This window comes from Pipistrellus kuhlii, unplaced genomic scaffold (assembly GCF_014108245.1).
Source record: "Pipistrellus kuhlii isolate mPipKuh1 unplaced genomic scaffold, mPipKuh1.p scaffold_m20_p_2, whole genome shotgun sequence".
NCBI classification, from domain to species: domain Eukaryota; kingdom Metazoa; phylum Chordata; class Mammalia; order Chiroptera; family Vespertilionidae; genus Pipistrellus; species Pipistrellus kuhlii.
Genome location: NW_023425515.1, coordinates 132823502 through 132839371, shown reverse-complemented (window position 1 = coordinate 132839371; position 15870 = coordinate 132823502). Strand labels below are relative to the sequence as shown.

At 36.7% G+C, this 15870-nt stretch overlaps 1 protein-coding gene across 3 annotated transcripts in view; it reads right to left on the bottom strand.

Moving 5' to 3' along the window:
* Positions 1-1415: 1415 nt before the first annotated feature.
* KYAT3 (kynurenine aminotransferase 3) overlaps positions 1416-15870 on the bottom strand; it is a 46356-nt gene continuing 31901 nt past the window's right edge. For all 3 annotated transcript variants that reach the window (XM_045584376.1, XM_045584375.1, XM_036446885.2), the window contains 6 exons: positions 13936-14012; positions 12620-12709; positions 10679-10865; positions 5060-5136; positions 4714-4800; positions 1416-1592 (listed from right to left, as the gene is read on the bottom strand). In XM_045584376.1, the coding sequence (XP_045440332.1) occupies positions 1530-1592; positions 4714-4800; positions 5060-5136; positions 10679-10865; positions 12620-12709; positions 13936-14012 (581 nt within the window). In that variant the 3' untranslated portion in view covers positions 1416-1529. The remainder of the gene's footprint in view (positions 1593-4713; positions 4801-5059; positions 5137-10678; positions 10866-12619; positions 12710-13935; positions 14013-15870) is intronic.

Genomic DNA, 15870 nt, shown 5'->3' with positions numbered 1-15870 from the left:
GATTGCTGTTTTAGGTTGCTCCTTATTCTTTTTCTTTTTTAAATTATATTTTTATTGACTTCAGAGAGGAAGAGAGAGATAGAAACATCAATGACTAGAACCATTGATTGGCTGCTTCTTGCACGTTCCCTACTGGGGATCAAGACTGCAATCTGTTTATGTGCCCTGACTGGGAATCCAACCGTGACCTACTGGTTCATAGGTCAACATTCAACCAGTGAGCCACACCAGCTGGGTACTTCTGGCTCTTTACATTTTGCTTTGTTTTTCACAGAAGTGGGAGATGAGGTCACTTAATTGTGCTGTTGGTGGTAGACTTTGAGGTGTGAAGAAGGTTGAATATTTTTTTATGGGGAATGGAAGAATATTAGAAATTGCTGCTATAGGAAAAGGTAGAGAAAGCTCATTAAGGGATTATAGAAGAGTTAAGGTCAATTACAACCTGTCCAATTGTGCATTTTGCTATAGCAGTGCACTCAGCAGCCTAGTGATGGGAGTTTAAATCTAAGCTGGATGACGAAGGGAGTAAAAATAAGGGGACTGATAGGATCAAAATACCTGGAGAATGTTCTATGGACTTGCAGCAGTGATTACCAAACTTTAATAGATATAAGTATCACCTGGAAAGGGCCCGATCTTGAAATTATTATTCAGTAGATCTGAAGACTAGAATATATTTTCAACAAGGATTCTAGTGGGTTATGATGTAAGAGGGCCATGGATAATTTTTTTGTGAAATAATAGACTTGAAATTATTTTGAGTTAAAAGAAGAGATATTTTGAGAAGAGAGAGAGGTAGAGTGTTTAAAGGAAAATATTCTAAGGATAGGTGGTTACCATGTGAGATAACTAATTTATTATTTCAAAGGTGTAACAGCCTGGAGTGATAAAAGGTTCAGGGTGTGGCAAAGGGAGTGGGTGGCTGAAGTGGAGGTGAACATCACCAGAGATGGGAAGGTCAAAGTACCGAAAGCTGAGCTAACCCATGTGGACCTTGAAGCCATCTCAGATTATGGCCTTACTTGGGATAGAGGCAAAACTGTGAGCACAGTTCAAAGTCAGTGAAGGGGAAGGAACTACTGGTGGGTAGGTAAAGCAAAAATATGAAGTCGAGGAGGGTGTAACTGGTTAAGAGTTTTTACATGGTGGTGAAGAAGTAAAATTGGATAAAAAGGGTTGAATATTTGTTTGCTAGGCTCTACATACTTCAGTCCATTTAATCTTACACAAAACTCATAAACTTCATATAACATAGGTGCTACTTTTATTCCCCTTTATAAAGAAACTGAAGCACACAGAGGTTAAGCATAAACCAGCATTTCACATTTCTTACCCACAATGCTATATTGATTCCTGTAAAAGGCTAGTGGAAAGTGTTTAATACATTTCAATCTGCTTGGAAAAAACAATGAAAATATTTCTTTAAATTTTATTTGTATTAAAATGTTTGTTTTTGCAATATCCAGTGAGTGGCAGTACTAATACAATTCTAGGTCATCTAATAGAAATAGTAAAGCAGTTTGCAGTTATCAAGACTTCTGTCTACTCCATGCCTTGATGATTTCTTCAGCAGCATCTAGTGTACTGTCTTTCTGTAAATAAATGAAATAATTGTCATTACATATAAAAATAAATTCAAGTTGAAGTGAATATTTAAATATAAAAATGCATAACTCTGAACGCCACCTCCAACTCCACTTCCAACTGAACTGAACCCCAGTTCCTGGCTCATTGGGGGAGAGCCTAGACTGTTTTGTAGCAGGCGAAACTCGAGGACACCTTTCTCTCAGAGGTGCTTGCAGCGAGTACTAAAGGACCCTGGGGGAATACTGAGACTCAGGAGCCGCATAGGGTGGGGCTGACGGAAGCCAAGGCTGTAGGCTCTACCCTGAAACCCCGCCCCATCCAAGCAGAGACTTTTAAGGCTACCATCTCAGGGAAGCTGCAAAAATGCTGAGACAAGAAAATAGATCACAAACGAAAGAAATGGAAGACAAAAAGCGACTGGATATAGAGTTCAAATCTATGCTTATAAGGTTTTTCAACAATTTCCTAGAAAAGGTTGATAAGACCTATGAGGATATGAAAAGGGATCAACTAGAATTAATAAGGAATCAACAAGAAATAATAAGGGATCAACAAGAAATTATAAGGGATCAACAAGAAATAAAGAATACATTGTCTGAAATAAAAAAATATTATACAGAGTCCTAAAAACAGAATGGAAGATCGCAAGAATCAAGTCAAAGATTTGGAACAAAATGAGCCAGAAGACACTCCTCCGCAGAAGCAAGAAGGCAAGAGAATCCAGAAAATTGAAGATAATGTAACAAACCTCTGAGACAACTTCAAGCAAACCAACATCAGAATTATGGGAGTCCCAGAAGATGAGAGAGAGCAAGATATCGAAAACATACTGAAAGAAATAGTGACAGAAAACTTCCCCCACCTGGTGAAAGAATTAGACTTACAAGTCCAGGAAGTGCACAGAACTCCAAACAAACGGGATCCAAAGAGGACCACACCAAGACACATCATAATTAAAATTCCAAGAGCAAAAGACAGAGAATATTAAAAGCAGCAAGAGCAAAGCAGGTAGTTACCTATAAAGGAGCACCCATACGATTGTCAACAGAAACCATGCAGGCCAGATGGGAATGGCAAGAAATATTCAAGGTGATGAATAATAAGAACCTACAGCCAAAAATACCCACCTCAGAATCGAAGGCCAGATAAAGAGCTTCACTAATAAAAAAAAAGCTAAAGGAGATCAACACCACCAAACCAGAATTTTATGAATTGCTGAAGGGGGTTCTTTCTGAAGAGAAAGTAAATAAAGATAAAAACTATGAACAACAATACGTAACTATCAACAGGGTGAATCTAAAAACCAAGGAAATTAAAAAAAAAAAACCTGATGAACAATATTAACTGTTGAATATAATAGAATCAGAGGTATGGAAGGGGAGTGAACTGACGATTCTTGGGGAAAAAGGGAGAGGGGATGTGGGAAGAGACTGAACATAAACTGTGCACCTATGGATGAGGACAATGGGGGGTGGGGAAAGGGCAGAGAGTGGGGTGGGAACCTGGTGGAGGAGAGCAATGGAGGGGGGGGTGGGGAAGAGGAACATTTGTAATAATATGAATAATAAAGATTTACTTAAAAAAATGTTGATATTGTTAGGTTGTTAATATTCATATTCTACTATGGGGAGTCTTCCATAGTCTGTAGGTTGTCTCTAAAACTTGAAAACAATGTTTATATCAATCTGATTAGGTTTACAGATGGATGTGTTGGTGTAGAGTGCCTTAATGCCAGAATGACTGTTTTCAGTAGCAATCACATATTAAAAACTGCAATAATAAATTCAGATTTTTTTCACAGATCTGATGATAAATACTTTCAGCTTTTATTTATCAGTTATGTATATATAACTTTCAGTTTTAATTGATATTTTTCCTACATATAGAATTATGGGCTGATCTATTTTTTTTTTTATGCCAGCATTTTGAAGATGTCATTTCATTGTAACCTGGTCTTCATTGTTTCTAATAAGTAGTTAGGTAACACTCATATCTATTCCTGTGCTTGTGAAGTTTAGTTTTTCTCTGGCTGCTTTCAAAATCTTATCATTACCTTTGGTTTGTAGCAGTTTGATCATGGTGTGTCTAGGCATGGGGCTGTTTTTTTGGTATATCCTGTGTGGTTCACTGAACTTTTATTTTTCAAAAATATATTTCTTTATTGATTTCAGAGAGGAAGGGAGCGGGAGAGAGAGAGATAGAAACACCAATGATTAGAGAGAATCATTGATTGGCTACGTACTGCATGCTGGGGATTGAGCCTACAACCCAGCCATGTGCCCTTGGCCTATATCAAACCTGGGACCCTTCAGTCTTCAGGCCGGTGCTCTATCCACTGAGCCAAACCTGCTAGGGTATGAACTTTTAGATTTATAGGTTACTTTACACCAAATCTGGAAACATTTTGGCCATTATTTCTTAAGAGATTTTTTTTTACATTCTCTCTTTCTCTCTCTCTCTCTCTCTCTCTCTCTCTCTCTCTCTCTCTCTCTCTCTCTCGGTACTCCAATTACATGCAAACTGTCACTTGATATTGCCTCACAAATGTGAGGCTCTGTTATTTTTCAAAAGTAACTTCCTTCTCTGTTCTTCAGATTGAATAATTCCTATGGATCTGTATTCAAGTGGACCCTTTCTTTTCTGTCATTCTCAATGTTTTATGTTTAATGCCACATATATATTTTCTTATCAGATACCACTCTTTAGTTCTTGAATTTTCACTTGATTATTTTAATCTGTCAATATTTCCTTTACATACTTATAAAATCTGTTTACTTATAATATATGCTTAAAAATCCTTGTCTACTACTTTCTCTATCTGGGTCACCTTGAGATATATTTCTATTGACTGCTTTATTTCCTTTATTAAGGGTCATCATTTTTTTGAGTCTCCACATGTTTAGAAAGTTTTGATTGCATGCTAGCCATTGTAATGTTATATGGTAAGAAGTCTGATTATGTTTAAACTCGACACTTATTCTGGTACACAATTAATTGCAACTAGACAAAATTTAAAAATTGCTCTATAAGCACATCATGTCTAGAAAGAAAAAAAATGGTGATTTATATATAAAAAGGAAAGACATTATAAGTATTTTTTTTTTTTAAGTAGAACAGAAAACTTACTTTAATAAAGCAAAATCGCACAAACTTCTCAAATTGTAATTTGGTCTCTTTGTTACAGAATGCTGAAACTGGGATGGCTGAGAGTTTCTAAAAAAAAAACAGGAAGGTAAAATAAGAAAACTACTTACATTTCACATATTAATCCTAAATATTAGAAAAAATTGATACTTCTAAGTATTCATAACAATTTCAGGGAAAAAAGAGATTAAAAAATTCTCCAAATAGGCACTTGTGGAATATCACGTAACAAAACTATAGTTAACATTGTTCAAAGCATGTCAGCAGGTCTCCTTCATAAATTAACTATAAAATACAGCAGGATATTGCAAAGGCCAATAACTTTTACCTTATTTTTAGTCATCCATTTCACAAATTTATAGTCATAAGGTTCATTGCTGTTCTTCATATCAGAAAGGTCTGCATCTAAAACAATGAAAATTAGATAACCTATGTATTACACCTGAGCCAATATGTATTTAATTTAAGCCTGTTAAATTCAAATTTATCTTATGAGATATTCACAAAATCTGCTAAAGTCCCATATTGCACATGGTGGAGTGGAAAGCGAGATGCCACAGATTAGCTTTAACTATACTCTAAGGCAGTACTCAAATTGCATTTGATTGATCATATTTGTGCATACACCCCTTTGCCCTGGAAGAGAGTAGAAAGGGGAAGAAAAGAAGTGTTGCCTTTCCACCTAGAAATAATATAAAAGTCTGTGATCATTATTAAGAAAATGGCATCTAAATTTATATTCATCATAACATTTATGCCTGCAAAAAGTCATTGGCAAAGGAAAAGTGTCTGTATTGCAATCTACCATTAGCCCTAAATCCTAGGTTAGTGTCTAGCATATAAACAATAAAAAGCGTATTTGTTGAATGCGTAGACTAATATTATTCACTACAGGCCCAGCACATGAAATTCATGCGTGGGTATAGTCGCTAGGCCTGGCCTGCAATCAGGGCCATCTTCCCCGGCTGCCTGCAGCCATCCCTGCCACCCACCCCTGGTTCCCTGTTCGCCATTGGGCGATGGAAGCCTGCTGGCCAGGGAGAGGGACTGAGGGGTCAGTTGTTTCCCCTCATTGGCCAGCTCCAACCCCATCACGGGTTGCCCTCTGTGTGTGGCGTGACTGTTGGGGCAGGGGCCTTGGCCTGGCGTCGCCCGTGTCCCCCACCTCCCACCCTTGGTTCCCCATTTGCCATTCGGTGATGGGAGCCTTTTGGCTGGGGAAAGGGACTAAGAGGTGATCAGTGCACCTCATAGTGACTGGTCGAGTGGTCGTTCTGCTGTTAAAGTCCGTTTGCCTATTACCCTTTTATTATATAGGATTATTTGTAAAGGGAAAAATATCTGTGTTGATCTTCCAAGTGATATCTTCTATTGTTTATCTCTTTCTTACTCACATTATGCTTTAAAAAAAATGTTAAATTTGGGGAAAATATGTATTCCTATTCTTATGTCTTGCTCCAATCTTACTTTCAGGTCTGGGCTAGATATTTCTCTGGCGTTTAGCTTCAGCAATTCATATTTCATATTGTTTCAATTACATTGATTTGTACTCTTAGATCATTTTGAATGGCAGAAAGCTATTTTGATGATTACTATAATCATTGAAATTTTATAATTTATTGTTCAAAACAGATTGAGATAGTTTCCTTTCTTTGCTTCCCCACACTGAATACTACTGGGTCTCTTCACTTAATGGTGTAAAAACCTTGACATTGAAGAAAGTTTCACTTATATTTAAAAAAAAAAATCTTAATATGTTTTTACTTAATGATTTTTATTTCTAATCTCACCTGTGCTTTCAAGACCATAACAATCTCATATAATAATGCTAATAATATATACTACCACTTATTGAGCATTTACTATTTGCTAAGCATGTTAGATAATTCTCTCATTTGTCTTACAATTCTAAGAGTTAGCTATAATCTTCACTTTATAGATGAGGAAATTAAATTACTATTTTAAGTATTTCACACATATGTATATGTAATTAATTATTTCATTATATATAGTTAAGTATTTCACACACACACACACACACACACACACATATATATGTAATCAAGTGTTTCATATATATGTATATATGTAGTTAATTCATTTTTGGCTCTAACAAAAAAAGATCACTTTGAAAAGTTAACTGTAAATTATGTGAAAACTCCATGTGATAAGTATACAATAGTAGTGTATTCAAAGGTAACCCAGAGAAAGGAGTGATGACCTATAGCAATAGGAGGAAGTAAAGGAGGATATTAACTAACTGCAATTGATACTAACTGTACTACTTGTTCTAGTAAAGCTTAGAAAAGAGGAATTCATTGCTGTGGCGCTTAAAAGGAAAGGAGGGAATAAATATAATTCTAAATATTTGATAGTTATAAGAAAGCTAGAATCTATTTCTTTTGAAAACTTAAGTCAGAATTCCTCAAATAAACTAAAAATATTTACTAAAGGTACAAGTTTGAACCATATTATAATAGCATTTGGGTATTTAAGTAATCTATGAAAATCAAAATTGGTTTTTATATTCCCATTATCTCTTCAATAATTTTGGACCTTACTATCCCACTAAAACAACTGTAATCATCTTCTACTTGTCATCTTATCTTCTAATCAAATGTTTCCATTTTTAGTTCTAGGATGAAGGTCACTGGTCTAGAGAGCTGCTTAGTATGGCAGAAAAAACCCCCACACAGTTCCTTGGTGAGGGCATGGATCTCAGAGTTCAGAGCCCAGCTCTGCTACGTATTAGTTGATTAACTTCAGTAAATTTCTTGATTCTCTATTTTATTTTTCTCACCTATCAATGAGGACATAATAGCACCAATCTCATTGGTCTTTAGTGAGAATATGACATTGTTGAGGAGCAAAGGTGAGTGAATGACCACTGGAATCCAGAACAAATTAAAATTGAGGGAGCCTTTATTAGCCGGCGACTGCTCTGCCTTTATCCACGCAGGAAGTCCAGAGAGCAGCAGCAACTCTTTGTGTAGGACCGCTTTTAAGCCTATTTACCACATCCTGTTTTTGCAGAACAAGCAACCCAAGACAAAACAGTTTTTCCTAAGCAACATCAGGATCATGCCATTGACGACCATGTTATTTACAGGGTCATCCTGTTCTTCAGAAAGCTGACAGTGTTCTGGGAAAGAAGGCCTACGTGCTGGGAAGGGGCCATGAAACCGTATCTCAAGGCCTGGCCTGGTGTCAGCACTGACAACTCTATCTGGGGCATAGTCCACAGCCTCACTAGTGCTCAAAAATTCCCACTCTCTAACAACATTTGTAAGGCTCTTAGGATAATACCTACTATATCATAAATACTCAAAACTATTAACCAGTTAGTGATTGCTATGAATTTTAAAGGGAAGTCATTACTATGTTCAAGTACTTTATGGTTTGTTTTTATTTTCAAGCTACTATCAAATGAGTTTTGTTGTTTTTAGTATATGGTGGAACTGCCTCTAGTACATGGAAGAATTTTTACATTCAAATTAATCTGAGCAAAGATGAACGAGTAAAATAAAAGAAACTTGTCTTCATATATAGAAGAGTCTTAGAGACATTACATTTCCCCCCACAAGTGAAGGAAGACAATGAAAAAGAAAGTTTTCTTTTTTCCATCATTACAAAAAGTTTTCTAACCAAAATCCTTTCTGTTCTTATTACAACCACACTAGTTCAAGGTCCAAGACTTAAACTAGTATTTTATGCAGGACTGATTGACTAAATATAGAATGGAAAACTGTTTAAGAGCTTAATGCAAAATATACAAGCAAAAGTTGCATCATTGTCCTTTTGATGTTCAATATCACAATGTGTTAAATTTTTTTTAGGATTTACTATCTCAAAAAGTTTGGTTTCAGGAAAGAATTATTCTCATCTAAAAAGTTGTTGGGCTTCCTTTTATTCAACAGTAACTAATTCTATTTGCTGCTGCAAAGTTTGGTCTTGAGTTAATAATGCCAATTACAATCCTAAGTAAACCTAGGTAGACTGAAATATTTATTTTTTTCATCCTCCAATGCTTTATTTTATATTATAAGTAAACACACACATTATTGTATAAATGACTTCTTTCTTTAAAAAGATGATTTTCTTTATTTCAGAATTAGGCCTTACTTTGGATTTGAGTAAGTGCAAGCCACAGTGCTCTGCTCATGTAAAGGGCTTAATATAAATGGGTCAAGTGAATTTGCTGCTGGGTTTAAGGCAAAACCAACAACTTTAAGCATAAATGTAAAAACACATTCCTTCAAGTATTGAAATACATGTTTGAGTATATCCAATATCTTACAATGCCTATAAGGAACCAGGCACTAGGATTATGTCTACATGCACTGTGAGCAGCCAGAGGAAATTACAACAGGTAGTAGTTGTTCATGAATTCAGCGTTGTTTTTACAGTTGCAAAACCCAGATCACTCAGCAATAATAATAATATCAACTTTTATGCCAGACATTGGTCTTTCGATGCAGAATCTTAGGAAGTCTTCCTTCCCATAACCCTACAAGGAAGGTATCACTTTTATCCCCTTTTTATGGATGAGGAAGTTGAAGCTTAGATACAGTAATAACATACTCAACTGCCATGGCCAGCACTTGACATAACTAGAATTCAAAGTCAGATCTGTTGACCTCTTAGGTTGGATAGTAAATGAAATACTTTTAATCTGAGTTAATTCAAACTCTTTTGGAGAGCAGATAAAGTATAAATTAATTTATTTTCAATAAACTAATTCATGTTGAATATTTTGTGGCTTTCTAATTTAAAGTGAAAATACAATTAGTGAAAACTGTGCTATTTCTTTTTATCATTTCATGAAATGAGTTGCACATTTAGACCAAATAAAAGAAAAATGATCTCAAAACCTCAGAGTATAGGAGCTTAAGAACCCGGCAAATTTATAAAATTTGGTATATATTGTACAAAAGGTTTTCAAGTTCAGTGGCATATAGCTTCATTGTAACAGAGCCTTAAAACATTTAAAACTACGTATTTAAAATAGTTATAATTTTTGTCTGAATAAATTATGCTTTATTAAGTTTAGTATTAATACTATAGTCTTTTTTGAAGAAAAATGTTATCATGCTTCTAACTTCCTATTTGTATGGCATGTCAGGATTACAATAGCTTCAGGTAATACTTTCGGAAACAGAGTTATTGGGAATCTAGCCGTGTGAATTCAGACAAGTTAGTTAAAACTTTCTAAGTCTTCGTGTCTTTAAACATGGAGCTGAATGCTTCTTCAAAAGCATGTTTGAAAGTGCCAGGCATGTAGTAGGACCTCAATTAATATTATTTTCCTTCTTTACTTCATTTCAGTATATCCTTTTTTAAAAAATATATTTTATTGATTTTGTACAGAGAGGAAGGGAGAGAGATAGAGAGTTAGAAACATCGATGAGAGAGAGTCATCGATCAGCTACCTCTTGCACACCCCCTACTGGGGATATGCCTCAACCAAGGTACATGCCCTTGACCGGAATCGAACCCGGGTCCCTTCAGTCCCTAAGCCGACGCTCTATCCATTGAGCCAAACTGGTTTCGGCCATTTCAGTATATTCTAATGTGGCAAATAATCCTGATGGCATCGACAGTTTAGAAATCTTATTTTTCTCAAGTAAAAATGGAAACTACAATGTTACTCAAAATAGCACAGGTTACATACATGATTTCAGTGTTTTAAGTTATACACCAGAACCAGATGACAGCAAATTCTATGTTTAAGAGAACACAACTGGCTCCATAATCACGTAAACACAGTCACATGTAAGGTCAAGGACCTAAAAGTTCACATGACTGTAGAAAACACTGACATTGTGAAAGTCATTTTTTCAAAGATAAAATGCTGATAGGGCTTCGACACCAATCTTTTCTCTGTAATTCTGACATAAAGTCACACATACATTTCTATATATTTGAAATTATGAAAACCTTTACAAACCTAGCAAAGACACGTCAGCAATGATGAAGTAGCCTCCATCAGGAACTACAGGTTTTAGGCCAACACTTTCAAGTAGATGTGCCATCCGATCTCTTTTTGCTTCCAACTCTTTTGGCAAAGAATTAAAGTAACACTCTGGGTCATCCATGCGCTTCATATCAGTCCAAAAGGCTTGAGCCAAGGCTTCCTGTATGTTAAGATTGAAAAATGTGAAAAGGAAATATGGTAACGTTACTTATTACTGAGTTTAATAAATAAAGACTGAGTAACAATATTATTGGCAAAAAGTCATTCAGGAAATTACAGCTGAATTCCTGTGAGCATATATTAAACTCTACTGATTAATGGAAGAATCAGTTACATGTAAATGATTAAGTCTAATGTGAAGAACTGAGAATAAGTCATGAAATTCCCAAATTGAAAGAGACATTATGTAAAGATGACACCTGGAAATGAAAAGACGTGTTATTTTCCATTGAGGTGAGCTGTAGAATGACTTGTTAGACCCACACCTAAAAGACTGGAGAAATGACGAACTAGCCAGCCTTTCCTGTTTCCTTGGAGGACGGAGCGGAAATGAAAACCGACCTGCTGTGTTATTTCTCAGAGGTGTGCGAGTCCCTGTCGTAATCAAGCGTACCCCCCAAAGTGGTCTAAGGCCAGTGGGGTTAGAATTAAGTTTCTCAGGCATGTGAGTGGCTTCTCTACCCTTCTTCAGGAAAGTCAGACACAGGGGAGAAATTGGGCCCAGAGAAAAGCCAATGCCATTAGCAGGTGCCTGAGAGGCAATAGGTCAGGACCAGGTACACACGTCTGACTCAGGGCATGCATAAAGAACATGGACCTATCCATGCAGGAGGGCCAAAGCGTGGTGGGCAAGTGTGAACTGGGACGACGTAGAAATATTGGTTCTCAGAGCCAACCAGGAGATCCAAGCAACTAAGCAAGAACTTGGGATAGTTAAGAGATAGAAGGGCAGAGCAAAGTGGCCAACTTTTAAGAAAATTAATCACAAGCAATATCAAGAACTAAAGGACACATGGAATTACTCAGTAAATTACCTGAGCTATGTTAAAATTGGTATTGTGATGAATGCTTGGGCTGTAATGATAAACAAGATAAACATGGTCCTTGCCTTTATGAAGCTTCCAATCAATGTGTATTGATGAGGGCAGGGAGAGAGAAGAGACAGAAACGATTGATTACAGGTTGTGATTTGTTCTTCCAGAAGAGCTGAGAGAAGTCTAGTGCCATTGAGGGTAGGTGGCAAGATAGATAACACGGCAAGAGATGATAGAGAGACAGAGAAAGGTTAAATCACAGAGAAGACCGCCTGCCAAAAGAATTCAGCAGGAAAAAAAATAATCATTCCCCAGTACTAAAAAACAAACAAATCTTGGAAAAATAAGGATAGGTTGCTTCAGCCTAAGAATCGGTGGTTCTGCTAGAAATTTGGGCCAGTTTCCAAACATGTTTGTCTGAAGACATAGGAAGAAAATCAAGCCACTTTGCTGAAATGGAGAATAAGATGGTTCTGAAAAAGGTGTTCTGGATTCTTAGCCGAATCTTCCTTTTCCTTAGCAACTTATTCATTCCCCTATAGCAGGAGAGATTGCCCTAGAAAATGCAAAGCTCAGGAGACATAAGCTTCTCTCCTAACTAGAATTATACTGGACTCCTCTCTCTCATAACCAACGTGTGATCCATCGGCATTTACCTTCAAAATATATTCAGAACCAACCCCTTTTCACCACTTCTATCGTCCCTATATTGGTTCAGTCCACTGCTGTCTCTCTCCTCGATCACTTCAACAGCCTTATACCAGAAGCCCTGCTCAAAGAGGACACGAAGGAGATAACTAAGGCCATTCAAACACACAACGTGAAGGTAACACCTTCACTGAAAGACCGTGCCTCAACCTCGCGTTACCATAACACCTACCTGTAAAGGAGTTGCACAGGTATAGAGGCTGTTTTGTTGAACTGTCTGTAAATGTTTAATTAAATGATATGGACCAATGGACCAGCCGAGCTGGAAAAGGAACAGAGAAAACCAAATTTAAAAAAAATGAACCTAATTGTATGTATCAAATCTAATAAAGTAGATAAGCTTTATGCAATTATTAAATATATTCAATTCAAAATTGTTCATACTATGAAAGTAGCTCAGCTTTAGAATCAGTTCAACACTTCTTTTTGTGTCAAAGTTTCCAAATGGAGTTACTAAGCTCTGCTCTCAGAAGGTAAATAGTCCCTGCAATCATTATCATCTTTTTCTCTTCTAGTTTGCTACTTCTGATATTCTGCAGGTCTAAACTATTGTACCAAAGCTTGTTTGAACTACATATAGATTAAAGTAACTATGAATTAGGGCCTACAGGATTCTTCCTCTATTTGGTTCTGCAGGCATCTGTTTTTGTTTTAATTACCTTTTTATTTTGAGATAATTGTAGATTAATATGCAGTTGTAAGAAAGAATATAGATTCCTTCTACTCTTGACCTAGTTTTACCCAATGGTGACATCTTGCCAATAGAATACTGCCATTGACACAGTCAAAATATAGAATAACTTATCACAAGGATCCTTTGAGTTGGCCTTTCATGCCCAGGTATACTTCTCTTCCCCCCACCCCATCTGTATCTAGTCCCTGGCCTCTTAGCCATGGTTAGGAGACGTGAGATTTGAAGATAATCAAGTTTCGACTGGATAAATTGTTGTGCCTCAGAGTGCAGTGGCTAAGTGCATACATTTGGAAGTCAGCTTGCAAGCCCTGGCTTGAATTTATTAGCCGTGTAACCTTAGGCAAGTCCCTTAACTTCTCTGTGTTTTTAGTTTTATTGTCTTTAAAATGGAGATAATAGATTATATGTACCTCATAATGTGGTTATGAGAATGAAAGGAATATGCACATATAAAGCATCAAGAAGCCAGCACATAATATAAGTGCCAAAATATTGCTATTAGCATTTGTTCTCCTTTGATTTGCATAGGAAGCAATCTGAACATTCTTTGCAAAGAAAAATGTGTCATTAGTTGGTTACTTATAAAATAATTACCTATGTTTTCTTACTTAAAAGAAATTATTAGATCCCAAAGAAAACAAAGGCCAATATGAAGGCTGAATGAGTAAATTATAAGCAAATAATCACTAAGTATAAAAATGTATAAACTAAATATATGTTCATTTAAAACACACAAAAATCTACAAGATATAAAGTACATGCCTATTGTTAAGCAATTAAATTCCTCCTCTTACCTTCCAGCCAGTTACACTGAAAGTCTTTCCAGCACTTCCTATGGTTATTGTTCTCTCCCACATACCTGGAAAAGTGGCTGAAGAGGAAAAAAAAAAAAAAAAGTTAAATGATTGCTTTCCAATCAATCTATATTTTGTATAATATAAAAATATAAATGTTATCATAGTACAGTCAGTATTGTTATAGGCTTTCAATAGGCTTTTTTAAAGACATTGTAACTTTAACTCAAACACAGTTGAAAATGTTACAATGCTTGAAAACATTATATCACAGCAAAATAATATGTAATAGACTGATTCATTTAAAGTAGCAAAATTAGCCGAAACCGGTTTGGCTCAGTGGTAGAGCGGTCTGCGGACTGAAAGGTCCCAGGTTCGATTCCGGTCAGAGGCATGTACATTGGTTGCGGGCACATCCCCAGTAGGGGGCGTGCATGAGGCAGCTGGTGGATGTTTCTCTCTTATCGATGTTTCTAGCTCTCTATCTCTTTCCCTTCCTCTCTGTAAAAAATCAATAAAATATATTTTAAAAAATAAAGTAGCAAAATTATTGCCAGGGGTTGGAGTGACAGAAGTGCCAGTAGGCAGTGTTCTGGGCTGGTTTGGTATATTGGTCACACAAGCTGTGGCACCCAGCACCCAGTGTTAACAGTAGCTGTGTGTTGAGTATAATCATTCCATAGCCCATTTTGGTTGTACTCCTGGCTGTTGTTTAGCTCACCTCTCTTCTGCTCATTTTCTTTTTATTAAAAAATATATTTTTATTGATTTCAGAGAGGAAGGGAGAGGGAGAGCTAGAAACATCAATGATGAGAATCATTGATCGGCTGCCTCCTGTAGGCCTCTACTGGGGATTGAGTCCACAACCCAGGCATGTGCCATGACCAGGAATCAAAGCATGATCTCCTGGTTCATAGGTTGATGCTTAACCACTGAGTCACACTGGCTAGGTGTCTATTGCCCATTTTCTGAATCTATATCTACAGAATCCTTAGGACAACAATTCTAAAAATGTGGCCCCTACACCAGCAAATATTAATACACCGCGGAACTTGTAAGAAAGGCAAGTTCTTGGTCTGCATCACAGACCTATTGAATCAGAAACTCTGGAGGTAGGGCCCAGCAATCTGTATGCCTGTGAGTGCATGCGTGCATGAATGTATATGTGTTTTACTAACAGCTTTATTGAGACATCAATCCCACACTATATAATTCACTCATTTAAAATATCCAATTCAATGTTTTGAATATACCCACAGAGTTGTGCAACCATCACCACAATCAGTTTTAGAACGTTTTTCACCCTAAAAGAAGCCCCACACCTTTTCGATACCACCCTGTAATACCCCCATGGCCAACAGCACTAGAACTTGTGCTCAAATGGAGCTTCTCTAACACAAATACTTTCTCCACAATTCACAACGGAGTCTTCCTGCACTGACAGTAGACATATTAGACAGCACTTCAGCCCCAGGCTTAGGGGCCACTTTAAATAGCAAAATCACCATTAAAAGGATGCTTGCTAATAGTAGGAGCTGCAACAAGAAGGCAAAGTATTGCCTTGTTGACCTTAACTGGGAACATGCATACCAGGTGACCCCTCTGCACAGGTCTGAGAAAGAAGCAGTGTAAGGACTTGGTGGTTACAAATATATTTTAGTGAGTAGGTAAATTTACAAATACAGATGCCACCGATACTGAGAAATGACTGTTAAAGGTTTCAAGTTGACTGATATCTTTAATAAAACCATTCATTCATTTATTCATCCACTTGTTAAACATTTATTAGCAGCGATCAGGTGCCAGGGATTAAGCTAGGTCTAGAGGAAACAAAGACAAGAAAGACACAGTTCTTATCTTCAGGGGGTAATGTCTAGTGGGGGTAGGAGATGAGTAAGACAACGCTTGTAATACAGTGTGACACTGTAATAACAA